General features: G+C 40.0%; 1 protein-coding gene across 1 annotated transcript in view; it reads right to left on the bottom strand.

Moving 5' to 3' along the window:
- The window catches only part of LOC142029398 (epidermal retinol dehydrogenase 2-like), a 53,847-nt gene extending 33,761 nt beyond the window's left edge, over positions 1–20,086 (bottom strand). The window contains 8 exon segments of the mRNA XM_075024261.1: positions 8,612–8,734; positions 10,342–10,423; positions 10,426–10,482; positions 12,176–12,275; positions 14,319–14,450; positions 19,174–19,392; positions 19,394–19,499; positions 20,016–20,086. Coding sequence (XP_074880362.1) covers positions 8,612–8,734; positions 10,342–10,423; positions 10,426–10,482; positions 12,176–12,275; positions 14,319–14,450; positions 19,174–19,392; positions 19,394–19,499; positions 20,016–20,086 — 890 coding nt within the window.
- Between the last annotated feature and the right edge of the window lie 383 nt (positions 20,087–20,469).

A 20,469-nucleotide genomic window follows, 5' to 3' on the forward strand; every position in this document is an offset into this window, starting at 1 on the left:
GAAAATTGAAGAAAATAAGTAATTAGAAAGCCACTGTAAAGTCTTTGCATAGCAAGCAATCAGCTGTCATGAAATTATATATATTAAGGAATTATATATGTTAAAGAAACACCACCAGTTTACTAGGTGGTAAACGTATCTGTATAAGGAAAGCATGGTCCTATGTAGCATGGCTTAAATATTGAAGGGAAAATTTTTTCTTACCATTTCCACTCCCACATGAGCCCAGAGTGTGGGCGCTCACCTCCTGCATTCAAAGGCATGGTTAGAGTCATGGCTTTTCTCTTGACAACTGCTAATTGATGTGGGGACTCTAAGATTTACCAGTTTAGCAGTTAAGGCACTGCTATTCCTTCAGCTTGCAGGGAGAGGTAAGCTACAGATAACAAAGGACTTCAGATAACAAGGCAGACATCAGGTCTAGCCTGCTTTCCTACTTCAAGCTTGTTTGCTGTCAGACTCTAAGTAGCCTTCAAAGACCTTTTCAGGACTATCACACTCTCTGGCTTCTTTCAAACTCTTTTCCTATTCTGGAAGAGTATCTATCTTATTCCTTATTTCCTGTTACCTCCCAGCGTATCACCCCAGGCAGACAGGCAACATTGCTGACTCTTGAGCCAACTCTACTTAGCCCATTCTCTTGCAGAAAAGAAAGTATCTTTATGTGTATAAATGTAAGAGAAGAATATATATGCTTGCATCTGCATGACATTTGTATTTCATTTAACTATGGGAAACAAAAAAAAAGCGAGAAAGGAAGCATTAACTAAAGTTTTACAAAAGATGATTTTAGCATCCTTCTTAAAGGTTAGTATGTGTGACTCAGCTAGAGAAATTTCAAGGAACTTAAATCTTTTGGGGGAAGCTGTTTTCCAATACACATAGACTAGAAGCTACAACCATATAATTTATATTTATCCCCCTCTTTCATATATATGTACTCTGCTTTAATTATATATGCGCTCTCCTTTGACACTAGACCTTTGTATCATTCTTTGTAGGACAGTTGAATCTTGTGTACATTCTGTAATGTCCCAAACTCAAGAAGCACTTCAAAGTATATTATGATTGAGCTGAAAATTGCATTAGGCCTTTTCCATTAAAATGAAAACCAAAGGGATTTAGAACTGAGCTCATACCATCCATTTTACGTATACTCATCTGGTGATAAAGTGCCCTGAAAGCCTAGACTTAGCAAGGCACATGCAACTTGGCTGACTATACAGTCAAAAGGAAGAGTAAAATTAAAAAAATAAATTGCAATATAGGGAGATGCCTAGAACTAACCCACAGGCATTGCTGATAGCATCTGAAGAGCTATGGAGCCATTAGTGTCTTAGAACATGGAAGTATTTCACAAGACTTGCGTAGTTCTTAATTACCAGGTCAGATGCCTTAGATAATGGAAGATATTTTAATTTTATTCCTGGATACCTTGTCTGTTTGTGTGTCAACATCTCTGTTGTTTGTACTGGGCTTATCACTGCTGCTACTTACAAATGCTTTTTCTAGAAGGAGCTGAGTTTGTTAAAAGTAAATAATTTAACAGTGTAAGATATTTATTGAGTAATTTCTTCATATGTAACTCATGATTTGCCTGTACTTCAAAAAATTTATTTGTAAGACCATAAATATCTAATTTAAAATGCTACTAGTTTAAAAATGATAACAGTGAAAAGATAATTTTCAATAATGATTTTTTAAGATTTGTGCGTCTTTTGACTAAGCAATTGAGAAATGGAGGAATAAAGCAACAGTTTCTGTCCTTGCATCATCTTTTTGTCTCTCATAAGTGACAAAGAGAAACAATACATTTACACGTATGTTATGTCACACTATTTTTTTGTGCTTCCCAGATTACAAATGCAGATATCGGAACAGCAAATGTGTTGTGTAAGACAATTTGATGAAGAAGTGCCTTTAATCATCCTCCCACAGCTTGGGGGGATGACAAGGAATGTCTCAGGTGAAGAACTGCTACAACAGTGTAGTGAAAAAAATACCATTTGAGATTTCTGAATCTTCCCTCCATTAGATAGGAGGGCTGCCCTGCTATCTGGGGAATTCAGTTGACCCAAAGTAGACATCTACGTTGTACACACCTGTAGACACAAGCTTTCTAGACTGCAATGCAACAGTGAAGGCATTTCTGGGTATGATTCATCTCATCCTAAACCAGACAGCAATAAGGAATCAGGTGAATGGTGACTTAAACGGCACCCAAAATGCGTATTGGAAATACTAATGTGCTCATTTGTTAACCACATTTCTGAGAAAGAAGAAATGGAGTAAGTGACAGAGCAACCACTGGAATGCCACTTCCACCGGCACAGTATATTTGATCAATGAACACCTGGGAAGCATGGAGTTTATGAAAGCATCGAGCAATGCCTCATGACTATTTAAATCACTGCTACCTCAGGCAGTGCTGCCAGCTAAGATTAGTTAATGAAATGGATGGGCACCTGATCAGTTATTTGGCTTCAGCAACAGTTCTGTGCAATGTTAAATGGCAATTAGATCTGTATTCATGATTGCTAAAATTAAAACAGTCATTCTTTATTAGCAGTCTGTGGCATCCTGAAGCATCTGAAGTATTGAACAGAAGCATTGTATTGACTACAGAAAGAAGCTAGAAAAATCCATAATAGTAATCAACGATGAATTTTGATCTGTTAGTAACTGCACTCTTTGGATTGATTTAGGCCTTTCTACCTCATGAAATTATATGAAGTATTGAAAATCATGAGATAATATAGAAAACAATAATGTTTTTCTAGGTGTAAAAGGAAAGAGATGAAGATTCTATTCCTACTTAGCCTGAAAAATTGTATAAGAACAAATCCTCCTTGTCAACAACTTTGTAATAGTGAAAAATAGGGGCAGTACATTTATACATTCTTTATGCCACTTTCACTATTTTTTGTGTTTCCCGGAGTACAAATAAGGATATTGGAAGAGCAGGATTAAACCTTTTGGTCAAAGAAAAAGGTAGTGATGGAGAAACAGGGAATTTCCTGACTTCCATCTCCAAGTCTATTCCTCCACAATTGTCCCATTACTTGTGGGAACTGTGAACTAAACAACTTTCCACATAAAAACTAAGAAGAAGATAAAAGTTACTCATAAGCAAGACTTCAAATACTGCAGAATTTGAAAATACGCTTTTCACTGTGAGTTAGTATGTAAAAGTAACCTCAAATCAGCTTTCAGTATCTTAGAGTGTCTTTTTATAAAAGCTGTCCTACTAAAATAATTTCCTTTATTTCTTCTACTCCAGGTAATCTTGCAATAGATTCCCCAATTTCAGAATTACTGCTCTATAAAATAGGAGAATAAGGTAACACTGGGAACTCCTAGTATTTAGTAAGCAATATGCCTGTAGCATGTGTTTCAACAGTAAGTGAAATTAATGGGAATCTTCCCCACAGGGAGTAACATATTCAAATACTTATGTGTGTTGCTCTGTGGTCTGTGTGCAAATGCATCTGTAGCCTTTGTGCAGGCTGGGAGCATCTGATGGAAATGAATTGTCCTTATCTGGTATCCCGAGACCTTTGACTGGGTTTCCTGCAAGCACCAGTATCTTGGTGGCATGCAAGGGAACCCTTGCACACAAAGGTCTTCAAGCTGGCCCCTGTGTTGTGCAGTCTTTCCCCATTTGTTTCCTTTGGTCTTCTCTTTGACTGTGCTAGTCATTTACTCTCTCAGATTGGTTTCACTCTTCAAAACAAACCCATTAGATAACTTACAACAATGAGTTTTCCAGGCTGACATTTATGGAAGGTGATCGAGCCTTTGGAAAGCCTGAGGTTGTTCTGGGGATGTTTTATAATTTAATGGGATAATGCCAATTCAGGTGATTAAACAGAACAAGCTATCAGAATTTCTGGGAAAGTCCAGTTGTTTCTCTATGTGCTGCAGGTTACACCTCAGTGTCTCTAAGCTGTTGTTACATGCTTAAGTATACAAATGACGAAATTGAGCATATAGGAGAAACTGCAATGATGACTTAGCAGGAATATAAAATTAATTTAATTGGATGGAAACATTTCTCTCTCAACTAAAAGATGAACTAAAAATGTAGGAGGATGTACATAATATATCTCCACCTCCATGCAATGGCTGTCTTCACTAGTGCTGTGTATTTCAGATGGTTTTCCTGATTTGGTTATGACAGTGCCCTATACACCCAGAAAGAACTGCAGACATTTTGGGTCTGAGCCGAGAAGGCTACTGCATAACGATGTCTATGGTATAGTGTATCGTACATTTGTATCATACATAGTACAAAATTCTCTACTTTCTGCAGATCCTTTAAAAACACTCTTTATCCAGAAGGAACTTTGATGCAGGGCAGTAACTAAGCTGCACTGAGCCACCCAGCCTCTGGACTTACGGGGACAAGGTGCTACAGTGACCCTCTCTCTCTTCTTCATGCTCTGGAAGGAAGTAGTCTCAGGGTACCATGTACCATCAAAACCACCTGAGCCCTTGCTTGGGTGCTCAGGGAGAGTCACGGAGTGGCACTGAAATATCCAAGACGTTACAGAAATTGCTGAGAAATTAAAGTTGCATGTCGTTGCCACTAAGATTTATTTAAAGATTTTTGTTAGATTACAAGGTGACCTAGCATCATTCAAATGTTTCTTTCCTCAAAATGCTTATAATTTGAATATGATTAATGTTCTTTACAAGATAGCCCATTCTACAACTTCGTCTGTAAGCAAAATATGCTCTGAAGAGGTATGTTGTACTAATGGGTATAGAACAAGAGCAAGAAACTGTATTTTATCTGACATCAGAGATTACCTCTCTATTGATGCAACAACACAGGTAGATTCAGCCAATGGCTAATCTGCCTAATCCGCTTGTCTCTTCTTCATCAGTTTTGCAGAGAACCAGGAGTGCTCCCAAAGGGGAAAAAAGAGAAGATAAACTGCCTTCCAGTCCCATTTGCAGCTTCAGTAGTAACTGAATTTCTCCTGCGACATTGTTTTTGTGTGGAGGAATTATGAATAAGATGAAAGCCTCAGAGAAGGAAAGCACACATTTCTCAGAAGTTGTTAGTAACTCTGAAATACTTCTTAAGTGGCACATTATATTTCAAACAAGAAAAGATAATTTTGAATTAAAAAACTGGAACGGCATCTGATTGCATCTGCTGAACTTTAAGAGAAAGGTTTTGGTTTACAGTTTTAGAATTGTGTTACAGGATCCATCACACTTCTTTTCTGTACAAATAAAAAATGAAATATTTTCCTGGTATTTTCATAGAAAAGAATGAGTTACTGATTTCTAGGGCTGATAAGAAGATCTAACAGATCACTGTGAGACTTAGAAAGTATAAGCTTTACAAAATCCTTCTTGAGACAAGCAGATTAGCCAGAAAAAATGGAGCCAAAGAGAGCCCTCGGCTGAGATTGCAGCAATACAGAATAAGGTTCTGCAGGGTGGCTATGCAGTGTAGGTGAAATATGCCTTAGAAAATAAAGCATTGTTTCCTTTATATTGTTTTTAATCTTCTCATGTCCTGTGTATATAGACAGTAAACTTACAACCACAAATGTCGGTGGCAAGGTTTACATATTCTAGTTAAAGAAACTGAAAAAAAAAGGTACTGAAAGGAGAGCTTTTACAATGTGTTCTTTGGCTGCAAATATTTCATCCTGACATACTAGATTTTTAATGATGGCTAGTCCACCAAATCTTAATGTCACTAACAGGTAACTACTTCAAATGGGATCCTCATTTTACAAAGTGATGTCTCTTTCCTCATGAGCCCTGTTCATAAGCTCTGCAGCGCAAACAATGAAATTATGTATTAAGCATATTCAGGCCCACAAATATAATGTCATGCCAGTTTGTATAGTCTCTTGTAACCATACTTAAAAACAATCAATCATATATCTAGAGCCAAATTGCAACATTAATGTTGAATGAGGGAATCCCAATATTCAACATATTTGCTTGCAGTTGAGAAAAAGATCGTTACTTGCAGGGAACAATTTAGACTTTGTTCCTGTTTCATTAGTAGGAAGAAAAGCATGTTTAAATTACTGATCACCTAGAGAGTTTTTCAAAATATAAATCAATAAACCTTGCTTTCCAAAGAGCCAAACTTAAGATAGCTCTCTCCTTCTCTCAGCTAAAATTGTCCCCATAATATCTACAGGGTACATGAAAGAATTACTGTATGTATGTGTACTTTGAAAACACTGGGATTTCAAAAAATAGGTTTTTAATTGGAGTGTGCTGGAAGGGATCTTGTAAGTATGGGGTTAGTTGAGTACACTAGATATATGATGACAAATGTGGACAATGGGTGACTGTTCAAGGTTCTCTTTAATTCCTTACAGTGGAGTTTTGTAAACTATGCTTTGTAGATTCCCTATGCTGGTCTGCAATTTATTTATTTATTTTTAAATTAAGCAGATTATGAATGTTTTATGTTAGCATTTTCTGAAAATTTGCATGAGGATTGACTTTTATCGATTAAGTACCCGCACATGCTTTTACTTAATTAATCTTTGAACTTTTGCTCTTGGGGAGTTTTTTCATTTAGGACCTTTAGGTTGTAATTTCATTTAAAGACAGTTGAAGGACATGGGTGTGACTTTGCTACTAAAATAAGAAGAGATTTTGCCCAAAAGCCAGCCCATAATTGTCCAAGAATACATGAGGTATTCATTTTGTCTACATTCCTCTTCCCATGATTTATAGCAGAGTTATGTTTCACACCAACAAACAGGCTACCTCATTAAAGTTTCAGTCTCTGAAAGCAATACAGTCCATGCAAAGTTGTTGCTTGGTCACTTAACATAATACCTATGTAATTTTAAATTGTAATGATTTTTCAAAAATTACTCAGAAAATTGTCAAAAATTTCTTGCACAGATTTCTCACAATATTCAATAATTCAACAATTTTCTAAGTAATTTTACTCAGGTCACTGAAACTAAAAAGAACTTGTGTGGGCTAGTTTGCAGGTCCAGATTCAGCTGCTGACTTCAGGGACCTAACACCTTGAACCCAATTACCTGTCTTCAGCAGGGTGCTTCAAAGCTGCATAGGAGCCTATAGGGTCAGAGAAGGAGTCAGGTGCCTATGGGCTTCACCAGTCTTCAACATGCAGCTGCCTACAGCAGATGCTCACCGTAGAGCCTATGTTTATAAACTGTGACTCTTGCATTGTAGGAACGTTTTACAAAATTTACAGAGGCAATTAATTTCCACATAAGTAATTTCTAGAATGGATTTTTTTCCTGTCTGCTTCCTCTGGTTGTGGGACTTCATCATCTTTCTGAGTAGGCACATGATTTTTTTGCCACCACTACAGTTTTACAAATGCTCTTTCCAAGCCACAGCCTTTGACAAAAGATCCAATCTTAGCCTCTAGCCATAGATTAAATCTGAGGCACACGCATCCCGTAGAAGTGTGTTTAGAAGAGCATGCTGTGACTAACGAGGAGCACGGTCAGTGGCACAGCACTGCACACACTTTATCAGCGCTGGCTGCAGCTCACCCCTTTTCAGGACACAGGCTCCCCACGCAGCTCGCCAGCCAGAGCACATCAGCCCACAGTGCCCTTTTTCATGTCGGCTTTGTGTGAACTGCAGTGCTATTTTAACCCTGAAAGGGAAATATGTTAAATGCTTTGTGGTTTTTTTTCCTTTCTGCATGAAGAGTAGTGCGTTTTTCCCATGCTTCGAGATTTTGCTCAGAAATGGAGAATTCAGAGTATGAAATGAAGTAAAAAATCCCTGCCTGGTCTTACTGACTTTTATTGAGAGCTCAGATAAAAGCAGCATGCCATCATGAAATGAGAGAGCGGACTGTGGCTAAAAATCAGTGACTAAAAGACAGTTATGAAGAATTAAATTGCATGCTGACCGATGTCAAATATCATACAAGAAGCAAATTTTCTGTCAAAGAATAAACATGATTCAAAATTAATTTTCACCGAAATTTTTCAATTAGAAGGCACTCAAGGTCTTCAGAATATTTTGGTTTCAATCTTTTTTCATCCAACTGGAGCCTTTATCCAAGCTGTTGGTGATCTTAAGGGAAGATTTGAAGAGTGACACCATTTTTCTACGAATGAGACTGATGAGACAAACACTGAGTTAGCCTTATGGTTTTTTTAGAAAAATGTACTCTATAAATAAATAAATGATAAATTCATTATATGTGCTCAATACTTCTAATGCCTGGCAACAACACATTTGGTGCTCCCATGTTATAAATGGGGGAAATGAATGACAGATCAAGCCATTTTGTGAAAGCCCAGCCAGTGGTGGAGGCAGTTACTGGAAGCAGACAGTTCTAGGCCAGGCATTGCTCCCAGTGTACCATCCCAGGAACATTTTAAAAATTTCTATACCCAACTGTAGCTTAAGATGTATATTAGAGACAGAAGTGGCCAGAGAAATGCTATTCACCTAGATCATTAAAAATTAAACCCACTGTTTCTTCATAATTGGGTACATATAACTGGATTGACTGCAGGAATACTAACTAAAGGACTGTTTTTACTAAACTTTCCTGCTGATTTTGCAGGCATATGGCAAAGGAAAGAAGGCAATGCTAGAAGATGAGTCACATTCTTACATTTTGAAAGCAAGAAAGTGTAAAGTCAGAGGAATGATTAGATAAAACTTTTGCTTTTGAATTGCATCCATGATCTTGTGGGCTACATACTCTGCATCATAAACAGGAAGAAAAAGGTGGTTGCTGGTGAAACAAGAAACAAAGCATTATGAAATTGTAAAACTTTACTTTTGAGATGTAGTCTAACACAGAAATAATTTAATTAAATAATTTAAGAATTTTTCCCCATCCCCTCAAGTAGTCTTGAAAAGGAGTCTCCAATCTTCTTTGTTCCTTCTATCATCAAAATAAATTGAAAACATTTTGGTGATTTGTGCATTTTAATGACTAATGAGTAACTTTTTGTGCAAGCCGTGCTCAGACCCTAATGAAGTTAATGACCACAGTGACTGCGGCATTGAAAACTTCCCAGCTAATCCATAGTATATGCTGTTCTATGCATGACAGTTCTGCCCTCCACACACCTTCTCCTTTTCTACTGCAGATGTTGAGGTCGCAACTAAGTAGAACAGGACCAGGCCTGTTTCCAGCCAGGAAAAATGCTGTGCTTTGCGTAATATATACTACTACATGATGATGAATGGTGGAAGCAGGAGCAGAGCACTGAAAAACAAAGATAACTGGTACTGCACTACTGCAATGGCTAATTAGGTGCCTGCAGCTTCTCCCATCACTGCAACCATACAGCCACCCACCAGATACTACCACCACAGCTGTTCTCACTCACAGAAGTATAGTACCTGCTAATACAGACAGTGGGGCATTGTTAATAATGACAGGTCACGGGTATCCTGACAGCCATAACTGTAATCACAGTGCCAAAATTACTTGGGGCAGAGAACCTCAACAGTGCCCATTCTACTGACAAATAAGGTTGCCTTAAATACTGCCGTGCCTCCTGTCCTGGTTTCGGCTGGGATAGAGTTAATTTTCTTTGTAGTAACTGGTATAGTGCTATGTCTTGGATGTAGTATGAGAAGAATGTTGATAACACACTGGTGTTTTCAGTTGTTGCCAAGTAGTGTTTAGTCTAAAGTCCAGGATTTTTCAGCTTCTCATGCCCTCCCAGCGAGAAGGCTGGAGGGGCACAAGAAGTTGGGAGGGGACACAGCCAGGGCAGCTGACCCAAACTGGCCAAAGGGGTATTCCATACCATGTGATGTCTAGTATATAAACTGGGGGAGTTGGCCTGGGGGGGTCTGGATCTTGCTTGGGAACTAACTGGGCATCGCTCAGTGAGTGGTGAGCAATTGAATTGCGCATCACTTGGTTTGTATATTCCAATTATTTTATTATTATTATTGTCACTTTATTATTGTTATTATTATCATTGTTAGTTTCTTCCTTTCTGTTCTATTAAACTGTTCTTATCTCAACCCATGAGTTTTACCTTTTTCCTTCTGATTCTCTCCCCCATCCCACTGGGTGGGGGGGACTGAGTGAGTGGCTGCGTGGTGCTTAGTTGCTGGCTGGGGTTAAACCACAACACATCCCTAACCCTTCCTTGACTGTGAGGTTATTACACAGTCCCTGTTGCATGTCAGTTATTAATTCTATGCAAGACTTGGATTTCTTATGTCAAAAGACATAGTTGTATGTGCCAATAAGGCAAAAATACTGAATTGAAAAGCAAATCAGCTTTATAATAGCTAGAGACTGAATATGGCATGTCTAGTGAGTAGTGATTATTTTTTACACATGAAACAGTACATGATCTAAGTTTTACTTACTGCGTTTGAAAAGCTTTAGCGAATTCAGTATTAATAAAATAAGGGCAAATTATTGTGGTTTTAATGCCTTGTTTTCCTGCATGATACATGAATCTAAGGCTTCCATCATTCCAATGATTGCATAATTACTTCCAGCATAATCTGAAAAGTGAAAAAAGAAGAAACATCCAAAATATGTCAAAAGCACCACAGTAAGTGTTATATACAGGATTTAATGTTTTGTAATACTATTTAAGCCCTGATATTACCTAGTTATAAAATTAGCAGTCTTGTAATTAGTATATTAAGGATGCTGTGCATATTGGTGATGCTAACTCTGAAGGTTAATGGCTCTTCCCCTGATGGATGCACAGTTGTCTAAGGATAAGATTAATCCTTTCCAGAGGACTTTTTTTCAGTGCACTATAGAGAGAGATAGGAAGATGAGCTTAATCAACATTTTATGTACATTTCCAGATACTCATATACAAGCTAGGAATTCTTTCAGTTCAGAATGTCTTCACCCTTTAATATCACAGGTTACATTTCGGTAACAACTATTTCTAGTGGTAAAATCTAAATACCCTACTTATAAATGCTGCTTCAACCTATTACTTCTTCTTCTGATTTGCCCTGCAACTACAGTATCATTTTGTTTGCCCAGGAAACCTAAATCTTGTCTGATTTTTATGGTTTGATGAATGTATGGAACTCCATCCTTGGAGATAATCAAAATTTGCCCTCACAAGGCCCTGTGCAACCTGGTCTAAGTTGGGACTGCTTTTATTTGGGGATCTGGACCAAATGACCTGCAGAGATTCCTTCCAACCCAGATTATTCTACAGTTTGCAACTGTAAAAGAACCTTATTTTCATATAGGAATTTACATGTGGTTTCCTAAGGCTTTTTCAAATGTGTGTGAAAATAGTTTTTATATACAATGAAATCCAATTTTGCTAGAAGTGTAACCTCAAAAACTGGCATCAGAGACAGTTTGTTATTCTTCAGGGAGTCACCCATATTGAAACCATACAACCTAAAAATGCATAGCTAAGGTGTAAAAAGTTATAATGCATGGATGGGCAGGTCCACTCTCACAAGCCTTACAGTTAAATGATGAAAGCTGGACATTACTTATTATCAATACCAAATCTGACCTAATGATAACAGGTGGCAAACAAACACTGCAGTAATACCATCAATCAGCAGAAGAAACAAGAGATACTTATTATACTGAAGTTCACATTCTCATAGGGTGACCTAGGAGATACAATCAGGATGTCAGAGAGGCTTGAGGAGAGACTGCGCAGCAGACCCAGGCAGATGAAATAGTCAGGACTGTAGCAGACAGCTCACTTGAGGGGAGCAGCTGAGAATATGGAGCTGTTAAATAGTTTAAAACACAGTTAATTCAAATTAATTTTAATGACAATTCTGCCAAAATGCCTTCTTGACCTGAAAACCATTTTCCAACTAAATGTATAATTCCAGGTATAACCCACGTATGTCTCAGGACTCTGAACATTCATCTGCAGAAAACCTGGCATGAGAAAGCGTTACACAACCCATAATGCAGGGCTCCCTTCCACTGCATATTTACGAGCTGTATTGCCCTTCTTCTGTGGCGATAAGACAGGCAGCAGTCAGACAGTAAAATCTGCAGTGAGCTCCCTGTGCCACTCAGGCAACGTGTCACCACCATCATTTTCAATGCACCACCACCTTTCGTATCTGCAGGCTCTTCCTGAGTGTTCAGTATGTTTGTATAAACTGCTTAAGCCAAGTATTTATGAGATGTCTAAGAGAAGTTACTGGTATGTAGATCTAATTTGTAATGGCACTTGACGATACTAACCTGACATACTGTAGACTCCTAACAATCCTGCCGCACTGGTGGTGCTAACCAGGCGTCCACGGTTAGAGATCATCATGGCTGGAAGAAAGGCCTTGCAAGTCTAAGAGACATATTAAGAAAACCCCTTTATAGCTAGACATGCCAAAAATGTTGCATTCCAAATTAGGCTTTACAACCCAATTTGCTTTCTGAGGCTTCAATATACAAGAAGCCCAACTGACCTTCTATCGCTGTAAGAATTTATAAATGAGAGACAGCACTTCCTTGAATGACTGCCCTCTATCTGGACATCTGTCAGCATTAAAATCGTGTTATTAAAAAGCAGCAAACTTTGTCTTTTCTCTGCCTCCTGGTTCCTCACGATTTGTCTGAGACTATTACCAAAGATTTGGTACACAAGAGGGAGCTAGAAGTCAATACATCAAGGGAAGCTCAGCTGCCTCTGGGCCCTGTTCGTTACAAACTGAGCTGCCTGACAACTCCGGCACCCCAGACCACCGCTGTGGGTGATACTAACTATATAAGGAGGACGCTAGTGTTTTATAAGGGGGGAGAAAAAAGACAAGAGCAGTAACAAATTTTTTTTCAATAGCTGAGGCGTCCTGCAACATCTGTTCAGCTTCAGATGTGTGTGCCTAGTACATGTTTTTTTGGTCGAGGGCCCGTGCTCACTGTGCTCCTGCCCTATGTCTCTTCAGACCCGTCAGGAGCAACACCTCTCCCAGTTCCTTTGCCTCAAGTATTTGGAAGAATTATGTGCTGTGGGCTGGGAAGTGATTAGAGGACTTCTATCTGCAATGATTTTCCATTGAGAAATGCCATTTAGCGAGGGAGTTGCAATGCTACATTTTCCCCCAATACAGGCTGCTCACTCAGGCATATAAACAATAAATGCAAGAGGGAGCAAGAGTAACACTCTGTGCTGGTTTTGGCTGGGATAGAGTTAATTTTCTTCACAGTAGCTAGTATGGGGCTATGATTTCGATTTGTGCTGAAAACAGTGCTGATAATTCAGGGATGTTTTCATTATTGCTGATCAGGGCTTACACAGCGTCAAGGCCTTTTCTGCTTCTCACCCCACCCCACCAGTGAGGAGGCTGGGGGGGCACAAGGGGTTGGGAGGGGACACAGCTGGGACCAACTGACCCCAGCGGTATTCCAGACCATATGACGTCATGCTCAGCATATAAAGCTGGGGGAAGGAGAAGGCGGGGGACATTCGGAGTGATGGCGTTTGTCTTCCCAAGTCACCGTTAGGCGTGATGGAGCCCTGCTTTCCTGGAGATGGCTGAACACCTGCCTGCCCATGGGAAGTGGTGAATGAATTCCTTGTTTTGCTTGCTTGCATGCACGGCTTTTGCTTTACTTATTAAAGTGTCTTTATCTCAACCCATGAGTTTTCTCATTTTTACCCTTCTGATTCTCTCCCCCATCCCACTGTGAGGGAGGTGAGTGAGCAGCTGTGTGGGGCTTAGTTGCCGGCTGGGGTGAAACCACGACACACTCCCTCACAACAAAACCTCCTAAAGGTCAACTGAGACCCCAAATAACAGCAAATCCCTCCAGAGATATGAAAACAAAACAAAGATAACACATACTATCCAGATTAGTTTTCAATGTACATTAAGCAGATGGTGATTAGGAATGAAAGCACAACCTGAAGACTAACACCAACATGTGCAGCATAGGATCATAGGATCATAGAATAATTTAGAACTTTAAGATCATCGAGTCCAGCCATAAACCTAGCACTGCCAGGTCCACTACTAAACCGTGGATGTGCCTCCCTACAAGCCTATTAGGCAAAGCCTTCTGATGCCGGCAAACGTCAGGAGCAGGCAAGTCACATGCCATCATGTCAGCACTAACTTCAACCACAGCTGTTACAGATAGAGCATGTTTCACAGACTTTTGATTTACCAGAGTGCCTTGGCAGGTTTGTGTTAACATTACTGAGACTTAGTGGGGAGACTGTAAAATTGGTGTGTCTCTAATTACAGGATGATTAAAAAAATGTATCTTCAAGGCCCTTCCTATCCCTATTCCAAATTGGGTTCCCTGGGTAGGTGCCACCATGCTGATTTTCACACTAAAATACTTGCCTGTACCTTTTGGTCACCCAGGAGAGAAAAAAATACATTACCCAGACTTGAGAGAGGAAGTTGACTCTTAAGGTCTTTTCAAAATCTGCATCTAGAATGTCACAGAGCTTTTCCCCAAGCAGTATGCCGGCATTATTGATTAGAAGAGTAACATCCCCAACTTCTTTTCTAACCTGAATAAAAAAAGGATAAACAGAAAGCTTTAGAAGGTGTTCTTGTCTCTTGTGCTTCATTTATGAAAATGTTTAGTGATATTTGCAATTATTTGTATCTCTACTGGAAATGTAAGTATGTAAGAACTGCTGTACTGCATCAGATCAAAGGTCCATCTAGTCCCATAGCCCTTGTCTCATGGTGGAAAGCAGTAAAAAAAAGACGAGGACTCTCCGATCTCCTCCAGTGTACTCCTCAACTTTTCACACTCTGCAGCTTATGATTTTCCTGAGAGAGATAAGTTATCTATATCTTTGTATTTAATATACCTCCACGATCCCCCCCCCCCCCCCCCCAAGAATTTGTCTAATTGCTTCCTGAACTCCAGAATACTTCTGGTTTCCACAGGAACCTAATGTAATGAGTTACAAAGCTTTAGTGTGAACTGTGAGCATGCTCTATTTGCAACCTGAACATTTCTTGTCCCCTATTTCTGGTATTGTAAGAATCCGTATTCCTCAGCCAAGCCTTTTCAACCCCTTTTCTAGATAATTTCTACTGAACAGGAAAGAATCCAGCACAGATCCCTGGGGGATACCAATCCTTTGAGTACAAAAGCATGTACCATGAAATAAATAGATAACATCACTTGGAGAGAAGGCCAAAATCACCATTACCTCCATTTGGGTTTGTTATGAAAAGATTTTAATCCACAATTTAGATTTATATCAAAGCAGATGGCCAAGATTTACTTATAGTATTAAGAAACAGGCTTACTGCAGAGATTTCTGTGCTGGAGGCAAACAGTTATTTGAAGTCTCAAAAATTATGGAATGACTACAAAAAAATAGAAATCCCAGATATGCTGCTGTCTGGCAATTTGAAAATAGGTGCTTGAATCTGATGCGTGAACATTTGACCTTCCTTTGGCTCTGTCAGGCCACCTTAGTGTTCAGTGAAGACTCGTTTGATACTCCTCTGGCTGTGCCAGCCTGTTTCCTTGTGATAGACAAGCAGGGCTCAGATATTAGCACCTTTCCACCTGCACAAATGAATGCATATCTAGACACCACTGAGTATGGCAGGAATACCCAGCTCCTCCTTTGTGGGATATATCTGTACTTTGTCCCCACTCGTAGCTTTTAACTACTGTGTCAGTCCATATGATGATCCTTTTTTTTTTTTTCACATGACAACATAGCTTCCCCAATGGCAACATTTTATTTAATCTGGCTTCATTTGACCTGTTTACCCATTACCCCCAAAAAAGTGGGAAGACTGACTTCCATTTACAAAAAGTCAAACTGATTATTCTTCATGACGTATTTCTTTAGCGGTCTATTAATTCTTCTCTTTATTATCATTTCTTCCAATTTTCTGTAAGACAGATTTGTAGTTTCTTTGTGTCCTCTTAAGTAAGTGCTCTTTAAAACTGGCATTTTTGCTATTCTTTGTTCCTTAGACACCTGTTATAGCACCACCCCCCCCCCCCCCCGGATTTCTAGCTCATCAGATCCATATCTGATTTCCTTCAGAATTCCCTAGCAGACACTGCCTAATCCTGAAAATTAGTTGCTGTTCACTTCACCAGGTTATTCTAAAACCTCTTCTTTAGGGACTTTGATGACCTGACTTGCTTCCTAGAAAGAAAGCTTCCATTATGGGAAAATACCTAGGTTTTTCTGCAGTGAATATACCAAATAAAAGTAATTAATTTAAATTTCCTACTATTCTTTTATCTTCTGTGTCCAAGCTCAAGACTTTTCATATTACCAATCAAAACGTTGCAGGTATTTCCAAGAGTGGAGGAGGCCTCTAGCTGAAAACCTCTTGATTTAAAAAAATTTGTGGCTCCATCATGACTGTTCAATTCATGCAAATACCTACAAAGATGTTGGTATTGTTAACAATAATTTAGCACCTTCACAGCAATTCCTGAATTTTAAACAGCTCTTTGAGTTTCTGCTTATAGGTCAGTCTGTGCACTTCAGAATATTCTCTGCTGATTCAGGCACAGCAAATTTGGAAGGCTGGAGCCCTGTGGCTGATTCGGTTAATGTGTTTGGAGATTGAGAATGCACAAACATTTTGAGACTCTGTTAAACTAAGAACAAACAAATAATTTCAAAATGTTCAGCATTGACAGGAAAGTCCAACAGAGAAATTACTTACTGTGGTGGGTTGACCCTGGCTGAACACCAGGTGCCCACCAAAGCCGATCTATCCCTCCCCCTCCTCAGCTGGACGGGGGAGAGAAAATATAACAAAGAGCTTGTGGGTCGAGATAAGGACAGGAGACATCACTCACCGATTTACCATCATGGGCAAAACAGACTCAACTTGGGGAAAATTAACTCAATTTATTACAAATCAACCAGAGTAGGGTAATAAGAAATAAAATAAAATCTCAGAACACCTTCCCTCCACCCCTCACTTCTTCCCAGGCACAACTTCACTCCTGGATTCTCTACCAACCCCCCCAGCGGTGCAGAGGGACGGGGAATAGGGTTTACAGTCAGTTCATCACACATTATTTTCTGCCACTTCATCCTCCTCAGGGGCAGGACTCCTCACACTCTTCCCCTGCTCGAGCATGGGGTCCCTCCCACGGGAGACAGTCCTCCACAAACTTCTCCAACGTGGGTCCTTCCCACGGGCTGCAGTCCTTCACGAACTGCTCCAGCGTGGGTCCCTTCCATGGTGCGCAGTCCTTCAGGCACAGACTGCTCCAGTGTGGGTCCCCCAGGAGTCACACGTCCTGCCAGAAAACCTGCTCCATGGGCTCCTCTCTCCACAGATCCGCAGGTCCTGCCAGGAGCCTGCTCCAGCGCGGGCTTCCCACGGGGTCACAGCCTCCTTCGGGCACCCACCTGCTCCGGCGTGGGGTCCTCCCCAGCCTGCAGGTGGAGATCTGCTGCCCCGTGGACCTCCCTGGGCTGCAGGGGGACAGCCTGCCTCACCAGGGTCTTCCCCACGGGCTGCAGGGGAATCTCTGCTCTGGCACCTGGAGCATCTCCTCCCCCTCCTTCTTCACTGACCTGGGGGTCTGCAGGGTGGTTGCTCTTACATGTTCTCACTCCTCTCTCTGGCTGCTGTTTCTGTGCCCTCTGCAACTTTTTTTCCCTTCTTAAATCTGTTCTCCCAGAGGCACTACCACTATCGCTGATGGGCTCGGCCTTGGCCAGCAGCAGGTCCGTCTTAGAGCCGGCTGGTATTGGCTCTGTCGGACACAGGGGAAGCTTCCAGCAGCTTCTTACAGAAGCCACCCCTGTAACCCCCCCCACTGCTACCTAAACCTTGTCACACAAAACCAATACACTTACATAAGCTTAAACTAATCATTTTGGTTCATGTCTTTGCAAGAAGCAGATAGCATTTATGGGAATAAATTTATGGGAATAGGAATTTAATGCCAATTTCAAATATTACTTTTTAAAGACATTTGGTCTTGGTATATACTAAAGTGAGTTTTTTCCTTGCAAAAAGGGGATTCTAAAGGAATTGCTGTTTGATTTATAGTATGAATCCAAATAAAGGTCAAGTGTCACATATGAAGTAGTGAACATGGGTTGCTCAGACTGATTTTTTATCTTTCTGGGAAGTGACATGCATGAGAATTGCAGATCCAGATACTTCCAGATCCTGAATCCAACTTACCCTTTAGAAGTAATTTTCATCGGGAACATTTCTTGAGGAAAAACATTTATTTCAAACTTTCATAGCTGTGTTCAGAAAGAATTAATCTGTTTTGGTTAAAATTAAAAGCAACAACCACAAAACGAAGACCCCCCCTGACAACTCATAGAAAATTAATGTTACACTTCAAGGCTATTCCAAAACAATCTGTCAACATCCACATGTCATGAAATATTTTAGCTAATTTCTTTGAGGTATGCCTTTGGACACAGAATGTCAAAAATGTTACTTGAGAGTCATGTATATAAGTACGTATACTGAGAATTTAACAGAAGAATTTATCCTTGGATAAAATGGCAGAGTGGCTAACTAGATTATAAGTGAGGTTAAACTGGAAAATATTTTCAGGCAGTATGTAGTTTAAGGACAGGTAAATATTAATGATGTTAATTTAATGTCCAATTTCTGGACTTCGATAATAATAATATTAAAAAATAATAGTTTACAAAGCATAGGTCAGCACAGCAGAAGAGTCTCATTTAAAATGGGCTCCTTCTCTACCTTACTTTCCAGCTGGACTGACCAAAAAATGAACTGAAGCTGAATCATCAATTTGACTGGAGACCAGCCATGTCCTGATGATATTTCTGAAACGATTACACCCCACATCACCCTTTCAGAGCTACAGTATTCTGAACAAATGGATAAAGGCCCCTCCCCCCCTTACAATTTCCATTGTTTGTTGGTTTTTTATTTATTTATTGATATCTTAAAGAAATTTTAAAGTGTAAACAAGCTAATCTGTGGAGCTAACCTCTGCTTACATAAACATATTCTTAACCCAGAAGAAGTTAGCACCTCTCAGCAAAGACTGGAAGTGGATAAATCTTGACAGAACAGATTAAAGCCAATTACTTTATTGTGAACATAGTTTAAGTTCCATCTGGAAGCTACTTGTCAAAAAGAGAAAGTCATTGCCCTACATCATTACTTCTCTTTAGTGAGTAGCACGGTGTCTAAAAAAAAAATTCAATAGCATATACTATTAAAAAGCACCAAAAAATCAGAAGCAAGAAGCCAAATCAGAGGCCAGAAGCTGTATCTTACCTTGTCTGCCTTTTCATAGACCTTCTCCCTATTGCCGCAGTCACAGTGGTAGGCAAACACTCATTTAGCTCCATTTTTTTGGGCTAATCTGCCTGTTTCTTTGTTACCTTCATTGTCCATGTCCCAAAGAACCAAGGTTGCTCCCAAAGAAGCAAAATTTAAGGCAATCTGACTTCCAGTCCCATTTGTGGAGCCAGTAATAAGTACTATTTCCCCAGCAGAAGTTTTTTTTGCATGAAGGAAATATGGGTAAGGTGAAATTCTCAAAAAATAAAAAATATAATTTCAGGAACTGTAGCATCTTCAGGATGCTTCTCAAGTTGAACCTGATTTTTCAGGCACAAACACCGCTCTTCTGTTATACAAACCCAGAAATACAGTATGTTACTGGCCCTTCAAAACACTGAGATACTGACTAGAAAAAGAGAAACAGCTATTTTTTTCACATCGTTCTTTTGTGCAAGTACAAAATACGTCACTAAAGACTTGTTTTGTGAAAGCTGCCGGCTTCTTACTAGTGGGGTTAAAGCAAATATCTTCTGCTAGATCCTACACACCTGCTGTTTTGTTCCAGAGTCCTGAGCTTCCATCTCGGCTTTTAAAAAGGTGTAGTAACATACATTTTATACAGGTATGTTGTGGCAATGGCTATAGCGTACTTTGTTTTCACAGCAAGGTGATATTGGCTAATCAAAAAAGTACTGGAAACACTGGTGTGATACCAGCCTTAGGAAGGAAGGTGTCCGTCCTCCTTAGCAGAGGTGGCCTGGGGATCTTCGGGGCTGGGGCTGCGGCTGGGGCTGGGACAGGCTGCCCGGCTCCAGGGAAGTGGGTGTCAGTACCGGGTGGCTTCCCAAAGTCGTCTGTTGGATGGCACCTTCTGCTCCTGGGTGGTGAAATTGCACGGCTGCATCACCTGCCCTCCCGTGCCTTACCTGCCCGGAGCAGGAGGGTGGCATCGCAGGTTGGCATCTCACTTCGGACTCAAGGAGCAACCTGGCCAAGCACTTGGAAAGCAAGTGCTCCCTCCTTCCTCTGCTGCTACTTTATTGTAGTTATGAAGTTAAACTCTTCCTGCTTTGTATCATACATTACTGTTCTCCAGCTCGCCCACTTGCTGGAATGGGAATAAAAAGGGAGATGCTGATCATAAATGCCGCCCTATAAAACAGTGAAACCACCTGGTTATCATTGATTCACATCTTTAAAATGTCAGTTGTGGTTCCTCAGTTTTCCATGCATACATTTTCCAGCTTTAAAACCGCAGTCCTGCACCACTGTAGCATCAGTATTTTT

Source organism: Buteo buteo, chromosome 3 (genome assembly GCF_964188355.1).
Source record: "Buteo buteo chromosome 3, bButBut1.hap1.1, whole genome shotgun sequence".
NCBI classification, from domain to species: Eukaryota; Metazoa; Chordata; class Aves; order Accipitriformes; family Accipitridae; genus Buteo; species Buteo buteo.